At 54.4% G+C, this 22326-nt stretch overlaps 1 protein-coding gene across 1 annotated transcript in view; it reads right to left on the reverse strand.

Annotated features, from left to right (window-relative positions):
* The window catches only part of PPP2R2C (protein phosphatase 2 regulatory subunit Bgamma), a 140740-nt gene extending 118484 nt beyond the window's left edge, over positions 1–22256 (reverse strand). Inside the window, exon 1 of the mRNA XM_046656491.1 lies at positions 22156–22256. Within this exon, the coding sequence (XP_046512447.1) occupies positions 22156–22225 (70 nt within the window). The 5' untranslated portion in view covers positions 22226–22256. The remainder of the gene's footprint in view (positions 1–22155) is intronic.
* Between the last annotated feature and the right edge of the window lie 70 nt (positions 22257–22326).

The raw sequence follows: 22326 nt of genomic DNA on the forward strand, positions 1-22326 counted from the left end.
CAGACAGCCCCTCGCAGCCCCCAGAGATCTCCCCACACTCAGCCTTAGTAACCCCCCAGCCAACCTCCCTCGCCCAAGAGGTGTTCCTCCAGGACCCTGGCCAGGTCTACTGGCCGAGGGCACCTGAGGACGGGGACCAGGCACGCTCCGCTCAGCATCTTCCCGGCCACCAAGCCCAGTGCTGGTGAGGACTGGGGAAGCAGGCACCACAAATGTGGCCATGTTAATCCAGATAAAACACACACACCCTTTGACCCTCCAGAAGCCCCTGGTGGGAATTAATCCTCAGATAGGCGGTGTGGGTGTTAATTTGCTGCATCAGGCAAAATGGGGAAAAAACCAAAACTAGACACAACCCAATGTCTCTGTAGGTGCCGGGTTAGTCAACTGTGTTCCGCCCCATCAATGAAGTCTCTGCAGCGTCACAGGGAATGGACGAGGTCTCTGTGCCAATTCAGAAAGAACTGCATTTCCCCCTTATACCTCTGCCAGGCTCTAAACATTGTTTACCATAGGAATGCATGGCTTTAATTTTTAATAATAAAATGAGTTTGACTTTTTTAATGACTATAAAAGCAGCTGCTAATAAAATTCCACTAAATATGTACTTGAGAAAAAGGAAAATACAGACTGGCGGCCCCAACCCGGCCTCCGTGCTGTGGGCGGCCCAGGACAGGCGGCCCCCAATGCACGGCAAGGCGGGCTGCACAAAGCGGACAGGAGAGTGATGCATTCAGCAGGGAAGCAAACCTCTAAGTCTGGGGAGCCAGGCCTCCCGGGCAGCACCCTGAGAGTTCCAGAAAACGGGCTACGTCCCCCACAGGCCCTCCTCCGAGTGGCCAGAATCTCCTCTTCTCCTTTCCCCAGAAGCCAAATGCTGGTAGGCATGATTTCCAGAGGAACGGCCAGTCCTGGACACAGCAGTGGGGCTCCCCTGGCCTGAGGGGACTGAAAGAGCCCGTTCCCCATGTGCTGGCAGAGGCAGCCACGAGAGCCACCGACTCCCTCCTCATTCTCTTTCACCGCGTTGCCTGTCCTAGATAGCTCTGGGGGTGGAGTTTCCTGCAGCTAGTGGTGGATGTAGACTTTGCTGTGGAGTCAGGCAAGGCTGGGCCGAATCCCCATTCTACCAGCCTACTGCTGTGCAACCTTGGGCAGGGAGTCTGACCTCTCTGAGCCTCAGTTTTCTCATCTGTAGGGGTGGGGGAAGGGGGGGTCCTGGCACCGACTGCAGATGGTTGTTAAGATACAGACTGTGGTGCCTCTGGCCAGCATCCAGCATCTATCCCAGGGCATCTATTCCACAAATACTGGCTTCCCTCACCTGCTGTCGACACCCCCATTTTTAACCTGAACACAGGGTCTGTCTCCCACTCTATGGGGCGAATGGCTACCCAGTACTTCATCTGGGTCGGAGAAAAGTCAAGCCATGGTTCAGCCACGCTCTCAAAGCTTGCCAGGCGCCTGAAGGAAAACACCAGATGATCTGCACAGTGGGTCAGCTCAGGCGACTCTGGCCCTTCAGCGCCGCTCGAAGCATCCTAGCCAACGAACACCCTGAGCCAACCCCGACACCACACACATCCCGGAACCCGGGGGTGTACGCAGGTCCGTGCAGACCTGAGTGAGGGCTGGATTTGGCACCTTCAGGCCTGGGTTCAAATCAGCCCACTGCTTAGAGCTGGGAAACCCCACCTCCATTTCCTTGTCTGTCAATTGGAGATGACAATTCCATACCCCACGGAGGTCCTGAGCGGGCCTGCCCTTGCCTCCCCCTCCACACTGCCCGGCTCCCTGCTCACATCTGAAGCCCCTCCTCCCCTCTCCCCGTCTCCTGCTCCTCCTTAGATCCTAGAACTTGCTCAGGGCCCTGTCTCTCCTGGACCTCCAACACCAATCTCAACGCCTGCACACAGCAGGCCCTAGTAAGTGATAAATGAATTTGCTTCTTCCAGGAAGCCCTCCATGACTTCCCACTGCCCCAGCCCGCCTCTGGGCAGCCCAGCCCCCAGGCTCCTTCTTGCCACCATCCCAACACTGACTCCCTGTCCATCTGGTCTGTTCTGGCAACTCCTTGGGACCTGGAGCTTGTCAATCATATCCCTGGCCATATCCCCCACTCCCAGCAAAGCCCCTGACACACAGCAAGTGCTCAGCAAACTGCGGGCTGTCTGGGAGAATCAGCGTGAACAGATGCCCACTGCACCTTACACAGAGGCTCTCACACCTGTCAGTCCCATTCTCTGCCCACATGGTCAGGCTTCTCAGCACGGCTGTTTTCACTTTTCTGGCTCTTTCCTCTCCTGACATCCCCTGCTCCCCAAATAAATCCAACTGCTTAAGATGACGAGTTCCATCTGAAACATGCTAAGCCCAAACGTGCCCGCCCTCCCGCTCCCTGTGTCTTCCGTGTTCTCTGCCACGGACGGCAGCCCGTCTGAGCGGCGAGGGTGTGGGCAGGCCGGCGGTGGGGCTGCTTTGTCCTTCTCTGTGCGCGCCCCGGAGAGGGCCCGGGCTATAAATCCAGCTGAGCCTGTCTTATGGAGAAGGTGCCGCGCTGCCGATAGGTTTTTATAGCTGCCTGTTTGCAAAGCCCCAGCATCATTAATCCTCGGCCCCCTCCCGCAGCCCCAGCTGTCCCTTCAGCCAGGTCTGGGGTGGCCCAGGAGGAGCAGGAGAAAGGAACGCCTCTCCCTCAGCTGCTCCTTTGTGCTGTCGTTCGACTGAATTGGGTACCCCTCACCTTCCAGCTCCCCTCCGGCCTCAGTCCTCTGAGGGCCTTGGCTGCGGTGTCTGGGGGCCCAATAAATGGCACTCCTGTTCCCATCCAGGTTTGAAACCTCCCGAGAGTGCGAGCAGAGCTAGGTATGTAGTGTCGGGCTTAGCCGCACCCCGGTCCTGAGAAAGGCCCAGGGTAGGATGTGGTGTGAGCGCTGACACGAGCAGGACTTGCTGTCCCAGAACCACCCGCCCCCACTCCCCCACCCCCAGCCTGCCCCCTTATGTCACAACTTGTCCCAGACCCACAAATCAGACTGCACCCCTCGCCCCGCTCCGGATCCCTCCCCCAGGAGGAGGGCCGGGGAGCAGGGCCCCCAACAGCCTGGACGGGAGACAGGAGGGACCAGGTCCCGCTCTGCTCGTGCCGTATTGTTGAAAACTCAGACTGGTGCCTTCCTTAGATTTACAAATGGGTCCAGCCACCGCCTGCTGGCCTGGGGCCATCTGTCCCTTCAGAGTAACTTTGTGCGTCCCCACTCAGATCCCGCATGTTTAACTCTCACTCCCCAGTTCCTGGGGCACACCCCGGTTTCACCCTGGTCCCGTCTAAGTCCTCCTGCATCGCTTCCCTGGGTTGTCGTGGGACCCTGCTCCTGGGGCCTGGGCCTCACAGCTGCGTGCCGCTTCCTTCTGCAGACGCCCTCGATTCAGAGGACATACTGGCATTTGTGCCCCCAAGGTGGAGTCTTCATCTCACAAATGAGGAAACTGAGGTGCAGGGAGGCCGTGTGGCATCCCCGGGGTCACGCAGCCAGTCACCAGCAGAGCCCGGTCACCACGCCACATGGCCCCTTACAAGGATGCAGATACAGGGACCCCAAGCCCCAGGTTTCCAGCCACTGCCCCAATTTATCACCTGCCGTCACACTGTCCCCATATGGACACACGTATGTAGCCAGACAAGTGACCCAGTTTGGGGTTTTGAAACTTGGGTCACCCATAGGGAAGTTGCCGTCAAGAAGGCGTGCCTGGGGTTCACAGGGTTGACCCCGGGGCTCTCAGCTCCACCCAAACATGCCCAGGTCTGGGACTCAGGCAGTCGCCTGGAAGCAAAGTCTCCAAATGAGTCCTTGGCACAAAGCCGCGTGGGTCCTCGGGGCCCAGCTCTGTCCCGTGGGATGTCCCAGGCCAGCGCTATCGTGGACATACATTCACCCTCGGGCCCAGCACAGGTCAGGACCCGCCTCGGAACACCTCAGGCACCACAGAGACCTCGGGGCTGGGCCAGCCATGGGCAGCCTGGCCCGCTGCCACCCCTGCCCACCACCTGGATGGGCTGCCCCCATCCCTGGCTCCAGCTCCTCACGGCCACACTGCAGGATGGCCTGGTTAGAGGGCGGGGCTGGGACTGGGGTGGGTCAGAGAAGAGAGTCAGGCCTTCAGGGCCACCCTGCAGCCCTTTCCCTGGGGGCTGATGAGTGTGGACAGGTCGGGTGTGGCTCCCTCTGCTCAGAGGAAAGATGAGCATCTGATGGGGCCTTTCTGAGCATCAGGCGCACCTAACATGTTATCTCACCCATCTGCCCTGAGAGGACATTCTTCTCGGCCCCTGATTTAGAGCTGAAGACACAGAGGTGCCGAGAGAGTCCACAGCACGTCAGCTGCACGAGGCGCAGTGGGCGCAGAGGAAGGTTGGCCCCAGGTGACCTGAGTCCCTCTCGTGCCCTTGCACTCTGCACATGTTAAAGCACCAGGGACAAAGCATGGGGGAGGGGGCCCTCAAAGAGGAAGGAGTGGAGTTAGAAGTCATCGTAAGTGCCCACAGCATCCGGAGCCAGCCCAGCGCACCCCAGCTCTGCCTCCTCCTGGCTGGGGGAGGTCTTAACTTCCGGGAGCCTCAGTTTCCTCCTCTGTAAAATGGAAGAACAAACCACCCCCCCCCCCAGCAGGGATGCTCAAAAGTCAGCAGGAGGAGGTGCAAAACATAGGAGGGGATGGTTGGCAGGGGTTTGGCAGGTGGATCTGCTCACAATGCTCCCTTGCTGCAGGGGGGACCCTTCGGGAAGCCGTCCACTTGGGGAGGGCGCCGTGTAGCATTCAGACAAAGGCACACGTGTGAGGGGCCATGGCTGGCGCAGGCGGGGTCCCCTCCCCTTGCAGAACACCGAGACCACCTTTGTGACATGGTTTTCTCCCCGGCGAACCTCGGGCTTTCGAAGATCTCACCTCCTTCCCAACTGCCCAACAACACGGACGGATCTAGAAGACGCTGTGCTAGTGAAATAAGCCAGACACACAGGATAGACAGTCGGACTGCACTTACGCGGGCCCGGGAGGAGGCAAATTCCGAGACAGGAGGCAGCGGGGAGCGTCCCAGGGGCTGGACGGAGGGGGCAGCGTTTAATGGGGACGGGGCTGCTGTTTGGGGTAACAAAAGAGTTTTGGAAATAGAGGTGACGGTTGCACAACATCGTGGATGTCATTAATGCCACTGAATCGTACACTTAAAATGGTTAAAATGGCAAGTTTATGTTATACATATTTTACTACAATTTTTAAAAAATTAATTTTGTAATATACCAAGAAGCTATTGAGTTGTACACTTTAAGTGGTGAATTGCGTGGCGTGTGAATTATATCTCAATAAAGCTGTTTTTTAATAACAATTAAAGTGTGACTATCTGCAGCCGGGGCTCTATCGGGCCAGGGTTCCCGAGAGGCAGGCTGAGCCGAGCCACATGGGCCAACCCACGACACGCCTGTCCCAGGACTGCACCCTGGGACATGGCTCCTCCATCAGCTCTGCGGCCACCCTGAGGACAGGGCCCCCACTTACGCTGAGCCCGGGGTCTGGAGGAGCCGCTAAGGTGGCCTGACGCCCCCTCTCCAGATGAGAGGGGCCTGGGGTAGGGCGTTACCCATGACTCACACTGAGGATTCTAAGGCTCCCCTCTCACTCGGAACAAGGCCGGAAGGGAGTCCTCTTTCTGGCAAGGGTGCAGCCTGCTGCAGGAGGGGGTGGGGTTCAGGGGCCGACAGGCCCAGGACAGCGCTAGCTCCTCACTGCACGCCCACAGAGTAGACTCAGCAGGGTGCTTGTCCTCCCTGAGTTCCCATGTAGTCATCAGGTGAATGGGGACAGTAACAGTATCTGCCTCAGGGACAAAGCCTGCACACCGCTCACCCTGCCTGGGGCAGGCACACGAGCACTCTCACTAAACGGCAGAGCAGCTTCCTCCCCTTTTGCCACATGCATGCACTCAGAGAAGGGCGCCCATCGCCCAGTAGGTGGATGCCGTGTGCACCGTGTCTAGGACCAGGCCACTGCTTCCTTGAGGCTGAGCAAGTAAGATGATCCGTGCCCTTGGAGGCAAGCTGAGCAGAAAGCCAGCCGGCTCACCTGCTTCCCTTCTGCAGTCCTCCCCTCACCACAGGGGCCCTGGCAAGGGAGAAAGCACAGCCCCCCAAGGGCACCGTCCCCGCTGTGGGCACCTCACAGCGCACCTGCAGAAGGGGAGGGCGCGGGGCGGCTGACAGGCTGCTCCCCAACCCGAGCCCCTTTGTGTGAATACTCCTGCCTGGTGCACACACAGGGGGCAGGTCTGCGGGAAATCTAGGCTACTGCCTAAAGGAAGCGGGTACTCACCTCTTGTTTTCTGCATTTATTTTTTTTCCAACTTTACTGAGATAGAATTGACATATAACGTTGTATAAGCTTAAGGCGTTGACTTGATACACTCGCATACCAAAAAACAATGACCACCGTAGTGTTAGCTGACACCTCCATCAGGTCAATAATTCCCATTGCTGTTTTGTAGTGAGAATATTTAAGATCTACTTTCTTAGCAACTTTCAAGTATATAATACCTATTAACTATAGCTGCTATCCCGTACCTTAGATCCCCAGAACTCAGTAATCTTCTAAGTGGAAGTTTGTACCCTTTGACCAACTTCTCCCCATTTCCTCCACCCCCAGTCCCAGGTAACCACTGTTCTAGTCTCTGTCTGAGTTCGGCTTTCCTGGACCCCACATATAAGTGAGACCATGCAGTATTTGTCTTTCTCTGACTTATTTCACTTAGCCTATGCTCTCAAGATCCATCCACGTTGTCACAAACCCTGTATGTAAATGGGCAAAACTACGCCCATTTTCATATTTTGGAAGAGGGACTCGGTGTGGAGGGGCAGGCCCCTGCTTCCTCTGACGGGTCAGGATGACGAGGGAGCATCACCCCTGCAGGGGCAGCGGCTCAAGGTCAGACACAGCCAAGTGCGGACCCTGCTCGGCAGGCCGTCTGCAGCAGACTGTTTCCCAGAGAGCCACAGCACTGTCTCCCACGCCACCTGCTCTTCCACAGTGTGCCCTGGACTTTCCTGCATCCCAAGGTGGAGTCTAACGCACCTTCGACCTGGGCCAGCCTGTGACTCAAGGAGCTAAAGTGACAGAAGTGACGAAGTCGACGTGAGACTCCGAGGAGGTCAGGAAGTCAGGTTCTCGTAGGACACTTGATCTGGGAAAGCCAGCCACCGCCTAAGGGGTCCAGCTACCCTGAGACCCCCATGCTAGAGAGGCCACATCGCTGGTCCCAGGCAAGCCCAGCCTCCCAGCCATCCCCACCGCACACGAAATGTGTGCGTGACACCATCTTGGGCCACCTGGACCAGCCCACCCACCAGCTTAGAAGGGAGGCTCAGCAGCGGCCACGCAAAGTAGATGTGCCAGCCACGCCCCACCCAGACTCCTGACTCATGGACTCCAGGGGACATTAAAATATGGTTGTTGTCTTAAGTCACTAAGATTTTAGACCGGTCTGTTAGGTAGTAATAGTAACCATAACACTGACTGTGTGGCTTTGCGCATGTGACCCAAGCTCTCTGGGGCTCTGTTTTCTGACATGTAAAAGGGGGTCATTCCCACCACCCCCCAGAGCAGGCACAAAGTTCCAATGAGATGACGAGCATCCGTGTCGCGACACTGTAGCAGTGACGAGAGGGCAGCTTCCTCGCCATTGCCCCCGCCATCACTATTACTATCTTACCGAGAAGGCAAGAGTTACACACACAGAAAAAGGCAACTCACAGCAGGATTCCTCCGTGCACAGCCAAAGCCCCATCACCCATCGGACACACATCAGGAGACAATGAGCACAGCCGTAAGTCACCACGCGCTGCAGCCGAAATCGATCCTTTTTTTTTTTTTTTTTTAAAGCCAGAGAGACAGAGATTGATGGGTTCGCTCCATCTACAGACCACTCCAGAGCGGCATGATACATGTGGATTCACTCTTTTAAAGATCACTCAAACAAAATTTTTGGCAAATTTTATTTATTTATTTATTTTTTTTTTTGAGGAAGATTAGCCCTGAGCTAACATCTGCCACCAATCCTCCTCTCTTTGCTGAGGAAGACTGGCCCTGAGCTAACATCCATGCCCATCTTCCTCTACTTTATATGTGGGACGCCTGCCACAGCATGGCTTGCCAAGCGGTGCCATGTCCACACCCGGGATCCAAACCAGTGAACCCCGGGCCACCGAAGCAGCACATGTGCACTTAACCACTGCGCCACCGGGCCAGCCCCCAAATTTTATTTTTAGTTTAGTAGACAACATGATATTGGGATCTTTATTCAAGCTCTTAAAAACACTGCTATCCTTCCACTAAGCAACTGCATCCCCGGACAGCCAGAGAGAGGACTAACCTGTAACACAAGAACATGTACATTCACAAGGATGCTCACCACATCTTAATTTAAACACCCAAAGTGGGGCACAGCTGTCCAAGAGTAGGGAGGTCTCTGCACCCTCTACCCACCGTCGTCTGCACTCACCAGCCTCTGGCACACTCTCGTGTTAACCAAAGACCACGAGAGGAGGTTCCACCTTCCGTCCCCCACCACACCACGCCTCCACCACACCAACCCTCCAGGACAACCTCTTTCCCATGACCTTCACCTCCACCCGCCTTTCACCGCCCGCTCTGTGCGCCTTTCCTGGACGTGCTTTCCTCTGAACGCCACTCTCCCCACTTCCACTCTCCAAACTCCCAGAGACCCCTGGCCACTCTCAGTTCCCTCTTCCTTCCCTGCCTGGACAGATCACCAAGGTCCCTCCGCCACCAGCAGCCTGTGTTGTCTGTTCATTCACCACGCCTGCCAGGGGCTCCCAGACCCACAAGTTAACGCTCCAGCAACCCTGGAGCCATGCCGTTTCTCCCCTCCGTGCTTCTGCCCATAACGTCCCTACTGCCTGGAATGCCTTCTCCCCTGCTCCCTCCTGCCATCCTGGGCCAGCCGCTCCTCTGCTCCGGACTCAGCATCTCTGCCCATCTGCTCCCAGGCTGCGGCAGGGTCCCACTGCATCCGCCCCATCACACTGTATCATGGGCATCTGTGTACGTGTCCCTGGTTCCAGAGGTTCCCCAGGGAGGGGCTGTGCCCCATTCCTCCTCACTCCTGCACCCCCAACCCCACCCACACGCCCACTGCAGGCCATCGACCCTAGTCTGAGGAATGAATCCATACACAGTGACTGAATGAATAATTATAGCTACATGATGGACTATTATGCAGCCATTAAAAACTGTTTACTCGGAGCATGTGATCATATGGGGAAACGGTTTACAGTGTGTTAAATATTTGAAAAAAAAGACACATACCTGTATTTATAGTACAACCTACAGGGGGGCAGTAAGAAGGAAAAATAACAAAATTGGAACAATGTTTCTAGGGCAGTGAAAGCAGGATGTTATTTTTCCGTCTCTTTATTCTACTTTTTGCATTTTCAAACGTCTCTATAATGAGATGAAATAAATAGAGAAATAAAATTAAAATCTTCTCAAAAGGAGCATCTTAACATACACACAACTTAGCTCCCAGAGTCTGACAATATGGGACACATTATGACGATGGATTACGTTTTCACAGCTTCAATAAAGAGCCTTACCTCTCCTTGGGGCTATAAAATATTCAGGGTTGTTTTTATCACCTTTCACATCGAAAGCCGGTGTAGGAACCACTATCATTCAGCCCCTGACTCCTCAAGTCAGTTCATTCCATGATGGATTGTTCCCGAAGCAGACAGGCTGGCTGGAGGTCTGCACAGTGTGTACCCCTCACAGTGACCCCAGGGCTGCCTACCCATTTCCACAGTGAGGAATTTGAGTTATTTAATATTCTTGAGCTGTCACCTTCAGTAAGGAGCACATTGACCGTAATCCTCCGGCCAGGGTTTAAAACATCACCATGGCCTTGACATGTGGAATGGCCATGCAGTGTACCACTGCCCATTTGGAAAAAATGCAGGGAGTTCTCACTCCGGGGACCACAGAAGTGGCCATGCATGCTGAACCCATTCAAAGGGATCTCACTAATCAATGTGGAAATTACAAATGTTCCATAAGCTTTAAACTTTTTTCCAAGATATTAAAAACGCTCTTATTGGTGGTTACAAATGTAAAGGGAAATTAAAAATAGTAAAACTAATATTTACTTAGTACACAGTAATTTAAAACATTAGAAACATTGAGAATTCAAGGATTTTATTTCTTTGCAACAGATGTATCGAGAGGAGTGTGACCAGGACTGACTTCTTCCGCTTGTTGCCTCACTCACTACACAGGGCAAGCATCTCTTCCACTCCTTGGAGAATTGTCTTTCTAACTTAGGTCAGATTCCAAGATTTTATCCTTTGTGCTTTCAACATTGTGAAATATCTTCAAGGGTTCCTTTAACATGAAACGTTTTCCTGGCGTCACTTCTTCTGGGATGTCTTCACCCTTTTGGTCACAGCCACTCTCCTCACTTACATCGATAAGTTCAGCTTCACTTTTCCTCTGGCTGTGCAGAAGAGTCTCGAATGGCAGCAGCTTCAACATCCCCAGGGTCAGCGATTTTTCCTATAACTCTATTTACATTCCATCTAAATTTCTCCTCCAGCATCATCACTTATCTGTTTTTGTTTTTGTTTTGCTGACCCTCATCTTTGTGGGACAATTCCCTCTTTGATGGTGCATCTTTGTAAAACGTCACACAAGTTCATCACGGGGAGACAAGGAGGCAACACCTCCACATGCTTCGCTGTCTGTGTGTGAACTGACAGAAGCACAGTGATCAACCAGCGAAAGATGCTGAAAGAAGAGACTTGGTCATGAATCACGACGCACAAACATTATTAACTTCGTGGTTTGTGGCCCGAGGAAGTGGTGGCAAAGTTTGTCCTTAATGCAATTACTCACAGTTCTGTAAACCATGGTAGCTGAAATCTGGACCGTGTGCTTGGGGGACTGGCATTATATTGAACGGAACTGTGGTGACTGGAACGTGTACATATTGGAACGGTGCACAGTGAAGATTGTTTATAGTCAGGAAATTTGGCCAGGGGAAGGTGTGGCATTTGGTTAAAGAAAAAAAACTCTGGACTGCTCTGAGGTCAGATGTGAAGATGTGCCGTTTGTGCACTCACTCAGTCATTCAAACACGTTTACCCAGCACCTGGTGGAGTACAGAGGAGCAGTGCACGGAGGAAGCAGACATGTCCAAGGTATGTATCTACTGACGTTGCATGGGACAGGACTCTGGGCCCTGTGTTTCAGAAAGGCCCGGGTGCCGGTCCCATCTTATGATCCGAGCCACCCCTCCTGGCTGGGACTGAGAGAGTTCTTCAGTTATAAGAAACACAAATTGACGCAGGCTAACAGAAGCAAGAAGGAAGTTACTGGAAGGCTCTGAGGGAGCCACAGAGTCAAGGAGAGAGCACTGTAGCTGGACAGGGGGTGTCAGAAGGAGCAGGCGTTGGGCAGGACTGGGAATTCAGCTTTGGGAATCCATGACTATTCCATTTTCTACTGCTGTTTAACAAATCACCTCGAAACTCAATGGCTTAAAAGAGAACCCATTTACTTTGCTCAAGAACCTGCAATCTGGGAAGGTCTTGGTTGGAGACGTGTGCACCGGCTGAACAACCCACCAGGGTCTCTCAGCCGATGGGAGGTGAGGAGGTCCTGGCAGGAGGAAGGGGCACCCCCGGGGCTGATTCCCAGGATCCAGGCAACCACCCCTCAGCCTTCCAAACCTGGGATCCAGACACGGGTTAGGGACAGTGGCGGTGAAACCATAATCCTTACAAAACAGTAACGAGTGTCTTTAGCAGCCAGTGGTATGAAAATGGGATGGAGGACTGGCCTCGATCAGAAAAGACTTAAGAGACAGATGTAGGTACAGGGCATGACCCTGCATCCTGGGTCAAACCAACCAACTAAAAAAACACATTTCTGAGACAACTGGGGACATTGCTAAGAGGGAGCAGAATTTAGATGGGAAGAAATCGGTACTCATTTTGCAAGGTGGGATGGTGGTAACTGCTTATGTAAGAAATGCCCTTAGCGTTCACAGATGCCTGCTGATGGGGGGAAGGGGGTCAAGTGACGGGAGTCTTGAATTTGCTTAGAAATGCTTCAGCCAAAAGGAGAAAGTAAATGAAGGAAGTATGGCAAAATCTGGAGAACAGCTGAAGCGAGGGGATGGGAGAGGAACAATTCCATATGCTATTTTCTCTACTTCTGTACATATTTGAAAGTTTTCATTAAAACTTTTTTGAAACTGGAAAAAAATTCAAAAGCTGATAATGATGGAAGTAGTTCCCTTTTATTGAGATTCGTGTACAGTAGGTACATTATTTCACTTAATTCTCACGAAAAGCCCACTGGTAGTTCTCTCTCTGCTTGACAGATGGGGAAATTGGTTCTGAGGCAGAAGAACCAGCCAAAGGCTCACAGCTGTGCCAGAACGGGAGCTCAGCCCGGGGTCCAGGTCCCAGCCTCCAGCATCGGGAGCCCCAGGTGTCAGGGCTGCAACCTCCACTTGGGGCGGGGGTGGGGACCGGGTACAGGAGGCCAGGCCCGCCCAGAGGAGGTCTTTGGCCTGCAGTTGGAGATCCCATCCCCGCTTGGGGCAGCCGGGACCTCTGAGCTGCCTTTGTTCTGCCTCAATGCGCCATTCAGCCCAGGGTTCTGGGGGACAATGGCTCCCACTGTGCAAGGAGGCAGCGCCCGTCCTGGGCAGCACAGCAGCTCCCAAGTGGCCCTGCTCCCCAGCAGGCTGGCAACTGCCTCCTGGGCTCAGGCAGAGGAGGCTGGATGCCGTCAGGGGACAATCATCTGTCACTTCACACATGCTGTTCCTCCTGCCTGGAATGGACTAGAATGCCGAGTCCCAACACACCATCACCCCTAACCTGGAGAATGCCACTCCCTTCAGGGCCAAAGGGCCTGTCCTCTGTAGAGCTGTGACCATACCCCTCCTCCCACCGATACGGCTGAGGGGAGCCCTTCTCCTTCTGACCCTTCTCTAATGCTTTTAGCCCCACATGCGGCTGTAACAGACGCATTGCTGCACACGCGGCCTGAGCACCACACCAAGCAGCCCTGGGGTCAAACCCAAGACCCTCCCAAGCCAGGCGCATGATCAGAACTGGAATGGACCGCCTGCCCTGCCCTGTTGGTCCCACCACCCAACGTGGAGGTCAGCAGTGCGGGTCTGCAGGCGGATGGCCTGCGTGCAAACCCCAGCTCTGCCTCTTACACGTGTGACTCAGGCAAGTGCCGAGGCTCAGTTTTCTCCTCTGTAAGATGGGGATAATACACATAACGTTGGGTTTTGTGAAGATCCACTAAGATGATGTACTTAGCATCTGGCACATAGTAGGTACTCAATAAAATGGTTAACCATAACAACGGCTGTTGTGTTTGTTTTATAATTATTTAATACTGAAGTCCACATGGGTCATTTTACACGAGGGCTGACCCGCAATGTGCTTCTCTTTGTAGGGCCCGGTTCAACCAGCAGGATCCCCAGGGCGCTGTGGGCTTGCAGACTCCTCCAGACTCTCTCCGGAGGCGGCCCACTCTCTCAATGGCATCCGAGACCCTGGGAGGGACGGGCCCACGTCTTAAGAAGAACAAAACGAAACCAGGAGTGCGGAGCTCTCAAAGGAGCCTTCTGGGACCTGGAGCGTTTGCCCCAGAGGCAGTAAGACTTGGGCGAGGGGCATCCTGGAGGGAGAAGAGAGAGCCAACCGTTCTGCATACAGACAGGGAGAAGCGGCGCGGAAGGAGGGCAGACTACGAAGGATCAAAGGCTCGTGGAAAGACGGCATCAACAAAGCAGAGCCAGAGGGGACCGGGGACCGGCTGCCAGCGGTGCGAGCACCTGAAACAGGAGGAGCCAGAGCACAGCTTCCCATGGTCCCACCTGACAGCTTGGCAGCCTTCATGCTGGGGATCCATCCTTCCCGCCTCCCTCTTTCTCTCCCTTCCTTCCTTCCGGGGATCGTCTTGGGTCTGTGACTCCACAGTCCTCCTGTTTTCCTCCTGCCTCGGTGGCCACCCCAACTCTGTCACCATCACAGAGTCCTTGTTCTCTGTCCCTCAGACGTTGGTGAACCGTGGGCTCTGGCCTCAGCTCTCTTCTCTCTTTCTCTCAACCCCACCCTCACTCTCTCTGCCCTAGTGACAAGGCTTCTTCTGTGCCTAGCACATAGTAGGCGCTCCAGGAATAGCTGTCGAATAAACGAATGAATGAGTGAGTGAGTGACAGCAGTGACCTTGTTCTCTAAGGTCTCTAGCGTGCCCCCGGCATATGAGGGGGTCAGGACATGTCTGTAAAACAAAAGGGGAAGAAACGTTCCATCTCATTGGTATTCAGACGTGAATTAAAACAAATGCTTTTCATCTCTGATATTTGCAAAGGTCACACAAATTAGAATACCTAATGCTGATCAGCATGTGGTAAAATAGAGAAACTTTCTGGAGAATCATTTGGCAATATGTGTCGAGAATACTAAACCCGTTCATAATTTTTACATAAAATTGCATGCACAGCACTCTCTCTGAAGAAATTATTCCACAGTTGGGGGAGGGATGGGAGTAGGGGGTCTTCATGTACAAATAATGTTCATTCATTCAGTTTTAGTTACAAAAGAAAAAAAGCAACATAATTGTCCAACAATCAGAGGGCAATTAATTAAACTATGTCACATCTATTGTGGGAATAGTTTGCAGCCAATAAAAAGATGGAATTTGGAGGCGGGGGTGGGGGTGGGGGTTGGGGGCCGGGCTGAGGTAACCACTTCCCCCTCACTGCCCCCCAGGACTTGAGAACACACAGGGAAGGTGGACAGCAAGAGGGAGGTCAAAAAAATCTGCTTTATTAATGGTAAACTTGGAGGAAAAACCGAGCTAGAGACCCCCTACCCGACTGCCCCTCCTGCTGGGCCTGTGGGGAGGAAGAAGTCCGAAGGCTGGACTCTAACAGGAGGGCACCGCAGGCCGGCCCCAGCACAGCCCACGGGGTGAGGGCCCCAGAGCGCGGGGAGGAGCAGGGCCCTTTAACACCGTAGCCCCGCCCAAGAGGGAAAGGCTGCCCAATGGGTGACAGGCTGTCACCACTCCGACCAATCACAAAAGCCAAGGAGGTGGGAGGCGGGCCAAGGAGTCCCCACCCCCAGGAATTCCAGCCTTCCCCCGACAGCAAAGTAGGGCCAATTATAGCATTTCCCGGCCCAGTGCAAAATGAAAACGCAGAGCCCCTTGTGCAAAAAGCAAGGGGAAAGTGTCATTAAAGGTACTAAAATACAAAGCTTTTTCATTTTTTCCATGACTTCTTATGGTGTTATTTATTTGCGATTTAATGCCAACTGAAATAAAGAAAAAAAGTTTAAATTATTAGCGTGAATTTTATTGCTCATCGTTCTATTATACAGTTTCAGCTTTAAATGCAAATCGAAGCGCACTGAACCGGAATGCAGAAGCACTGAAATCCACCACCTGAAACTGCTGGCTTCTACAGGCAAATGCTCCTCGTTCCTCCCAGAGCAGGGGCAACCCTGCACGGAACCAACTCATCTGTTTCTATTTCACTTTGCGATGCTCGCACATTCTAGGCACACATCTGTACTCTTGGCTCAATGACAAATAAGGGCTGAAAAGAAAGGAAGCTGCTGTTGTCCTATCTTCTTTTTCCTTCAGTGTCATCATTTCAGCATCAGTGAGCAGCTAACACAGGGAGGTAACATGAGTAAGAAAGGATGTGCCAGGGTACTTGGTCCTCATGCTTCTCAGAATGTCGCCGCCTCCCTTCTGCATTCCGAACAAGTTCGGGTTCAGGCCGACAGCATGGCATCTCAGGGCTGTCAGCACTTCCGCTCACACAACCACAGACACACTGATCTGGCGCGCAATCGCAGGATTCTGGTGGCCCCACAACACATGGGAGGCTCAGCGACGCTCAGAGTGAACACAGGTAAGTGTGTTACGGAAGCTGCGTGAGGAACAGCGGAAACACTTGTTGCATGTGTCACCTCTGCTTGTGCGCATGCTCCACTATCCCATCAGACGTCACTTACAAAACACAGGTTCAAAGATAAAAGTATTAAAAATTTCAAGATGGTGACAGCAGAGCATTCAACCAAGCACACGGCCCTTCTGAGTAGGGGACCCTATATGACCGCACAGGCGGCACACCCGTGAAGCCAGCCCTGGAGCAAAGCACTGGAAAATTCTTATAATCTCATGCTTAATCAGAAAAATAGCCTTCAAAATGGTTTATAGAGAGAGATTACAGCTTTTATTAAAAACAGACATGGGCACTTACAAAAGACCGGAAAGAACTATCAGAGATTGCCAACAGCGTGTCTCCCTGCGAGGCACACTGGAGACCGCTGCCCTCGTCATCCGCGTCGCTGCTCTGTAGTCCTCCCGACCGAGCCCAGCAGTGCACAGCCACTCTTCCGGTTCTCAAGACCTAAAACACCTCTGGCAAAAACCCCCCTTAGCTCTGAGGGCTTTAAGGACAAAACCCAAAAGCTGTAGCAAGTTAAGACAACCAGGAGATCATGTGGAAAAACTATATTAGAATTTGATTTCCATCTCACAGAAAGAAAATGAAAAACACCCTACTGCGTGTCTGCACCAACCTCCGAGTCAGCGCTGATGATAGCTCACAGCGGGGTGTATGGGTGGTCCACGCGGCGGTTTGGGAGAGGGACAACAATAACCCCTCCACACGGGGGGCCTGTGGAGTCCACAAGGCCTTTGCTCATCAGAGCCTGGGACAACCCAGGGCAGGAGGCAGTGCAGGGAAACTGAGGCTGAGAGGGGATGGGATTTGGTGGAGGGCACCCAGCGGTGTCCCATCGCGGCCTCCTTCCCTGCCCCACCCCTGAGGCAGAGACAGCATAAGCCGTGGAACCCCAAGAAAGCTTGTGGAAGCGACGCTCCTCAATGGAAGCAAAAGGAAGAAAGATCTGAGCAGTCCACGCCCTGATTTTCAAAAATTGACGGCTGACCCTCCAGGCCCTCCCTCTGGGCTGGCTTTAGGTCGGTACCACAAGTAACCACCTCCCCCAGCCTCAGTTTCCCCATGGGTTAGGGACGGAGTTGGGTTAGCCAGTCTGATGATAGTTTTACAGGCCAATCTAACTCTTACCGCTAAAGAACGGATATCAATACTTGCTAAGTGCTGCCTGTGCCCCTGGGCCTGGGCTGGGCACGCGCACATACTCCAGGCCGTGTAATCGAATGCCGCAAGTTCACCAGGAGGATTCCCGTCGCGAAGCAGGGTGGGGGCTTCACGGAGATGTACAGCCCCGGTTACAAGTGATCTAAGCAACAAGCCGGAGAAGAAACTGAGGCTCCGAGAGACTGTGTGACCTGCCCGAGATTGCAGACCCAGAGCCAGACCCCACCAGGCACACAGGTCCCCTGGCACCAGACCTGGGGATATCTCATCTGGCTGGAGCCGCCCCCTCAGTAGGGCCCAGGAGGGGAAAACAGAACTTGGCGATTTTGACTTAAGTGAATTACAAGAGATCAAAGAAGATTCCTAAAACAGAAAGCAAGCAAATCGAAGTCCCTCCTGCTTTTATGTATCTCGAGTCTAGGCCACGAGGGACAGGGCTCCTGGGTTTGCCGATAAAGGAAAGGCTGTGCAAGCAGGGGTGCTGTTGGCTGCAAGTAACAGAGTGTCGGCTCAAAGTGCGTAACGGTGAGGAAATAAATGTACCAGCTCAAGGAACTGGAAGCCCAGAGGCGGGTGGACGTCAGGCCTGGTTAACACCAGAAGTCACAGATGTCACCCACATCCCCACTTCTCACTCACTCTTTGCTCTGCCATCAACTGTGTTGTTGGCTTAAAACTTACTCCCTTCACGCCCTCAAGGTGGCTGCCGGCAACCATGGGGCTTCCATGTGCCATCACAAGAGAGGGACTGGCCCCCTGCAGCCCTCTCTACCTTCCGCTCGACCTCCAGAACGAACTCCCACATCCATCCTGGAACCAGTCACTGCAAGAGCGATGGGATTACCATTGGACCAAGCTCGTCCAGCCCATGGCCACAGGTCTCTTGCTGGGAACCACCTGTGTTCTCGGTGGTGTGAAGGGGGACAGGCGGGTGGGGAGATCAGCCACAATACGCACCACAGAATGCACATCTGCCTGAATGCTGGGTGTTTGGCCAGCCTGGGCAGAAAACTGATGCCATCCAGGGCACAGCTAGTTCAAAACACGAAGGCGGCGGAAACCGCCTAAATGCCGGTTCAGACAGGCCTGGGCCGCCCTCCTGATCTTAACCACTTCCCGGGCGAGTCACTGCACTCCTCTGAGCCCCGCTTCACCTCCTCAACTATAAACTCAGGACGACTCTGTGGGGATAAACAGATCACTCTGAAATCACACGGAACCCACGAGGATGGCAAGGACAGGGGGTTACGGGGACAGGTGCATTCCTTTCCACGGATGAAAGAGGCACATGCAGACAACAGGGTTCAACGGCTGAGGTGCTTGAGGGAGGGAAAGCCGCGCCCGTGGTCCCAGCACAAAAGCGTGCCCCCAACGTGACTTACCCATCAGGCGTCTGGGAGCGACTGCTGCTTCCCAAAGGGACCCAGTCACTGCCACAATCTACCTCATCAGCATCTACCACCTCCCCTGGGCCAGGAGCTCCTGGGTCTGGTCCGCCACTGCCTGACCAGGGCCAGACCCAGAGGAGGATGTACTCGGTAACCCCTGCTGCATGCAGGAGAGTGAATGCATTTCACAGATCCAGTCTAGCCTGGAAACACCTGTCCAACTCACCCGAACGCTGAGTCCCGGGGCTGCAGCAAGAGAACACAGCCAGGAAGCATCCCTCCTGGGGCCACATCCAGCTCTTGAGAAAAGTCGGAACAGAGACTCCTGGCATCCTCCTATCCCTCGGGGCCTTTCTCTAGGGCCCAGGTCCTTCCATTCTCCTAAGAGCCTCCACTGTGCTGCTCTCTGCAACACCCACTCATCTTTGCAAAGTTCTCTGTGCCCCCAGGTGGCCTGCACCCACACTTAATGATCACAACAACCCTCATTCAGCTGAGCTGAGCCAAGAGTTAGGAGGAAAAAAAGGTGTTCTGACTAATTCACACCAAGGTGTGAATGACTAACAAAACCTCAACTCTTCCCAAGGTTTTTGAGTTTTTTATAAGAAGAGATGCAGGAACTCAAGCAGGACTCCCACTGGCGAACATGCCGTTTAACTTGAGACCTAAAGGATGAGGAGTCAGCCATGAGAAAAGCAGGTGACTGTTTCAGGCAGAAGACACAGCCAGTGCAAAGGCCCTGAGACAAGAAAGAAAATGGCCTGCTTAAGAAACAGGAGTATATCAGAGCCACTGGAGTGTAGTGAGCAAGTGCTGGTGGACCAAATGACCAAGCAGAAGAGAAATTTGTACACCTGGGTCGTTTGCGAACTCTTAGCATCCACTATTTGCTCCTGAAGCTCTTTCCAGGAACGAAAGTTTTAAATTATAGCAGTGTTGTTTATTAAATGCCTCCAATTAGACCTAATACTATGCTGGGTGCTTTCTATATTAGCATAATCACTAATTGTCCCAACAACCCTGTAAGATAAATCATTATTATTTCTCCCTTTACAAAGAGAGAAAGTGATACTCAGAAAGGTTTAGTAACTTATCCAAGGCTGCACAGCATATGCAGAGTCAGAAGCAGGATTTGAACACAAGTCTATCTGACATCCAAATCAGTGACGGACCCTATGCTCTCAGCACAGCATGTAAGCAAGATGCAATAGTGTGGAAGTCCATTTTCAAGCAGGGAGGCCAGAATCTCATCTAATTCTAATTCTAATAATTATTGTTATTGCTTTCACTCCCTGAGGACAGGAATTTCTGATCTGGATCCTCTCTGCATCCTTAGCACCTGAGCCCTATGCCCTATACGCAACCAGCACTCAGCCTGGGATGTGGACAAAGGCCGAGCCTCAGTTTCCTCATCTATGGACTGGGTGTAAGGGTGTGTGGACCTCATGTGTGAGGCCCCAGGGCACACAGGTGCTCAACACACTTTAGCTGCCAGTGCACGGTTTATGGTTCCGAGGTGCCTCCTCCATCCACCATCTCAGCTACTCGCCAGACTGTGGGAAAGATGGTATCATCCACTCCATTTTACAGACGGGGAAACTGAGACAGCGAGAGGAGACTCTCCTCAACATCAGAGGGCCCGAGGGTAGGTGCTCTGTCCAGCCCTAGGGCTCACACAGGACTGGCACTGTGGGTGCTCAGTAAATACTTGTCGAATGAAGGAAGGGGCATTAAAATCATCACTTCTCACCCTTATAACGATGCACTTGCCCCGGCTCGCGCCTGCTGAGAGCTGGCAGATTTATGAAAGAAAGGGGCTGGTGGAGAATGAAGAAGGAATTCACGTCTGCAAATGTCCACCATGGGTCAGGCCTGGCGCTTTCTACTCTTAACCACAAAGCCCTGAGCCCTGTCCATCGCCCTGGATGTGGAGATGGGAAACCCCAGGCTTCCTCCGGAAAGCCAGACCAGAAGCACCTGCCAACATCCCCTGTCTGTGCCAGGGCCAGACCACTGGGGCCCCTGCCAGCAGCCAGAGGCCTGTTTCCCCCTCCGCCACTCAGCAGGCTGGCAGCAGAAGGAACACGCCAACCCGCACTGATCCTTCCTCCACCTCACCAAGGCAGGCGACAAAGGTCCCCGAGAAGCCGTAGCTTGCGGCCAGCCCTCACCAGCCACGCAGCCCTGGGCAGCCCTGCCCCCTCTCCCCTCACACACACCCATCAGCAAAGCATGACTCAGCGGGTCTAAGCGCGATGCGGGGAGCGCCACCCTCAGCATCCCTCCGCCCAGGCTACACGCCCAGCCCAGCCTCTGCACTCCCCGCCCGGAGGCCACGGAGCCCGCCCGGCGCTGGCCCAGCGCTCCCGGCGTCGGCCTCCGCAGGGCTCCGGCTACCGGGTCTGGCCTCATTTCCGGCGGACACCACCCGGGAGCGGAGTCACCGCCGCCGGGCCCACACAGGGTCCCTGACACAGGCACCCACGCGCACGAGCACCGCGGCGCGCAATGCCCAGGGCCCCTCCTACAGGGGCAGCCACCAGGGGACCTCTTGCTAAAAAGCCGCAAACACTTCTGCAACGAGCCCAGCAGCCCCTAGGGAAGACGCAGGCAGTCCCGAAATCCCTAAGCCCGGGAAGGTCTCCAGCCCAGAACCCCCACCGCTGCAGGCGGACAGCCCGCGGCTAGCTCTCCCCATCCTCGTTGGAGACTTCGCTCCGCGGGCGCCGGGCTGCAGCGGGCTCGGCAGCGGTCCCCACCGTCCCCCGGGGAGGTGGAGCAGAGGGACCCTTGGAGGTTACCGGCCTATGGGAGCGGGGCGCTGACCCTCTGGATTCCGCCAGCCTCAGGGTGGGGGTTGGGCTTGGGCATCTACGGCCAATTTAGGGGATTTCAAATGCACGGCCCATTTGGGGTGGCATAGTCCACTTTTTTGGAAAATTCTGACAGTTTGGGGCCAGCTAGTATAACTCTAGGAACAAAAACCAACCCCAAACCAGCCGCTTCTCCCACCCACTATGGGACCCTGCCTCTGGAGGCCCAGGGAGGGGCCGAGGACAGCGAGCCCCTCAGGCGAATCCGGCAATGGATTTTTTTTCTGGGTCCCTCTTCGTCTCCGGGGAGTGAGCAGCCTAGAAAATTCTGCGAGCTTTGGGCAGGGCTGAAATGGCAAACCCAGCATTCTGAGCCATTAAATTTCCCCGGGATTTCTTCCCCAGGTTAGCCGTAGGGATGGCCGTTTTGAAAATGATGGCCAGGGCCGGCCGATTCAGGATGGCACCAGGCCCGGGGGCGGAAAGCTGTCTGCCCCTGCCGGAGGGCGGCGCGGAGGAGGGCGCTGCCCTCTCGGGCGGCTGGGCAGCGGAGGCCGGCGCCCTCGGGCTCCCTCCCTCCCGGACCCGGGCGGGGTGGGGTGGGGTGGGGTGGGGGGACACGACACACAGCGCGCGGTCCAAACCTTCGGAGGGCATTCGGTGCGACGGCATCCCCACGCCGCGGCCGGCCGGAGGGGGCCTCAGACAACACGTACGTTACCTTCAGTCACATAGCTGTGATCCCGCAGGAAGCTGTGGTTAATTTTCCGCGTGTCCGTGTCCTCGCCCATTGAAGGCCGTGCCCGGTGCCCTGGGCATGCCCCGCCGCCGCACACCGATGCAATCCGCAGAGGTCGCGCCGGGCGCGCGGGCCATGCCGCCGCAGCCTAGC

The sequence above is a fragment of the Equus quagga genome, chromosome 3 (assembly GCF_021613505.1).
Source record: "Equus quagga isolate Etosha38 chromosome 3, UCLA_HA_Equagga_1.0, whole genome shotgun sequence".
Lineage (NCBI taxonomy): Eukaryota > Metazoa > Chordata > Mammalia > Perissodactyla > Equidae > Equus > Equus quagga.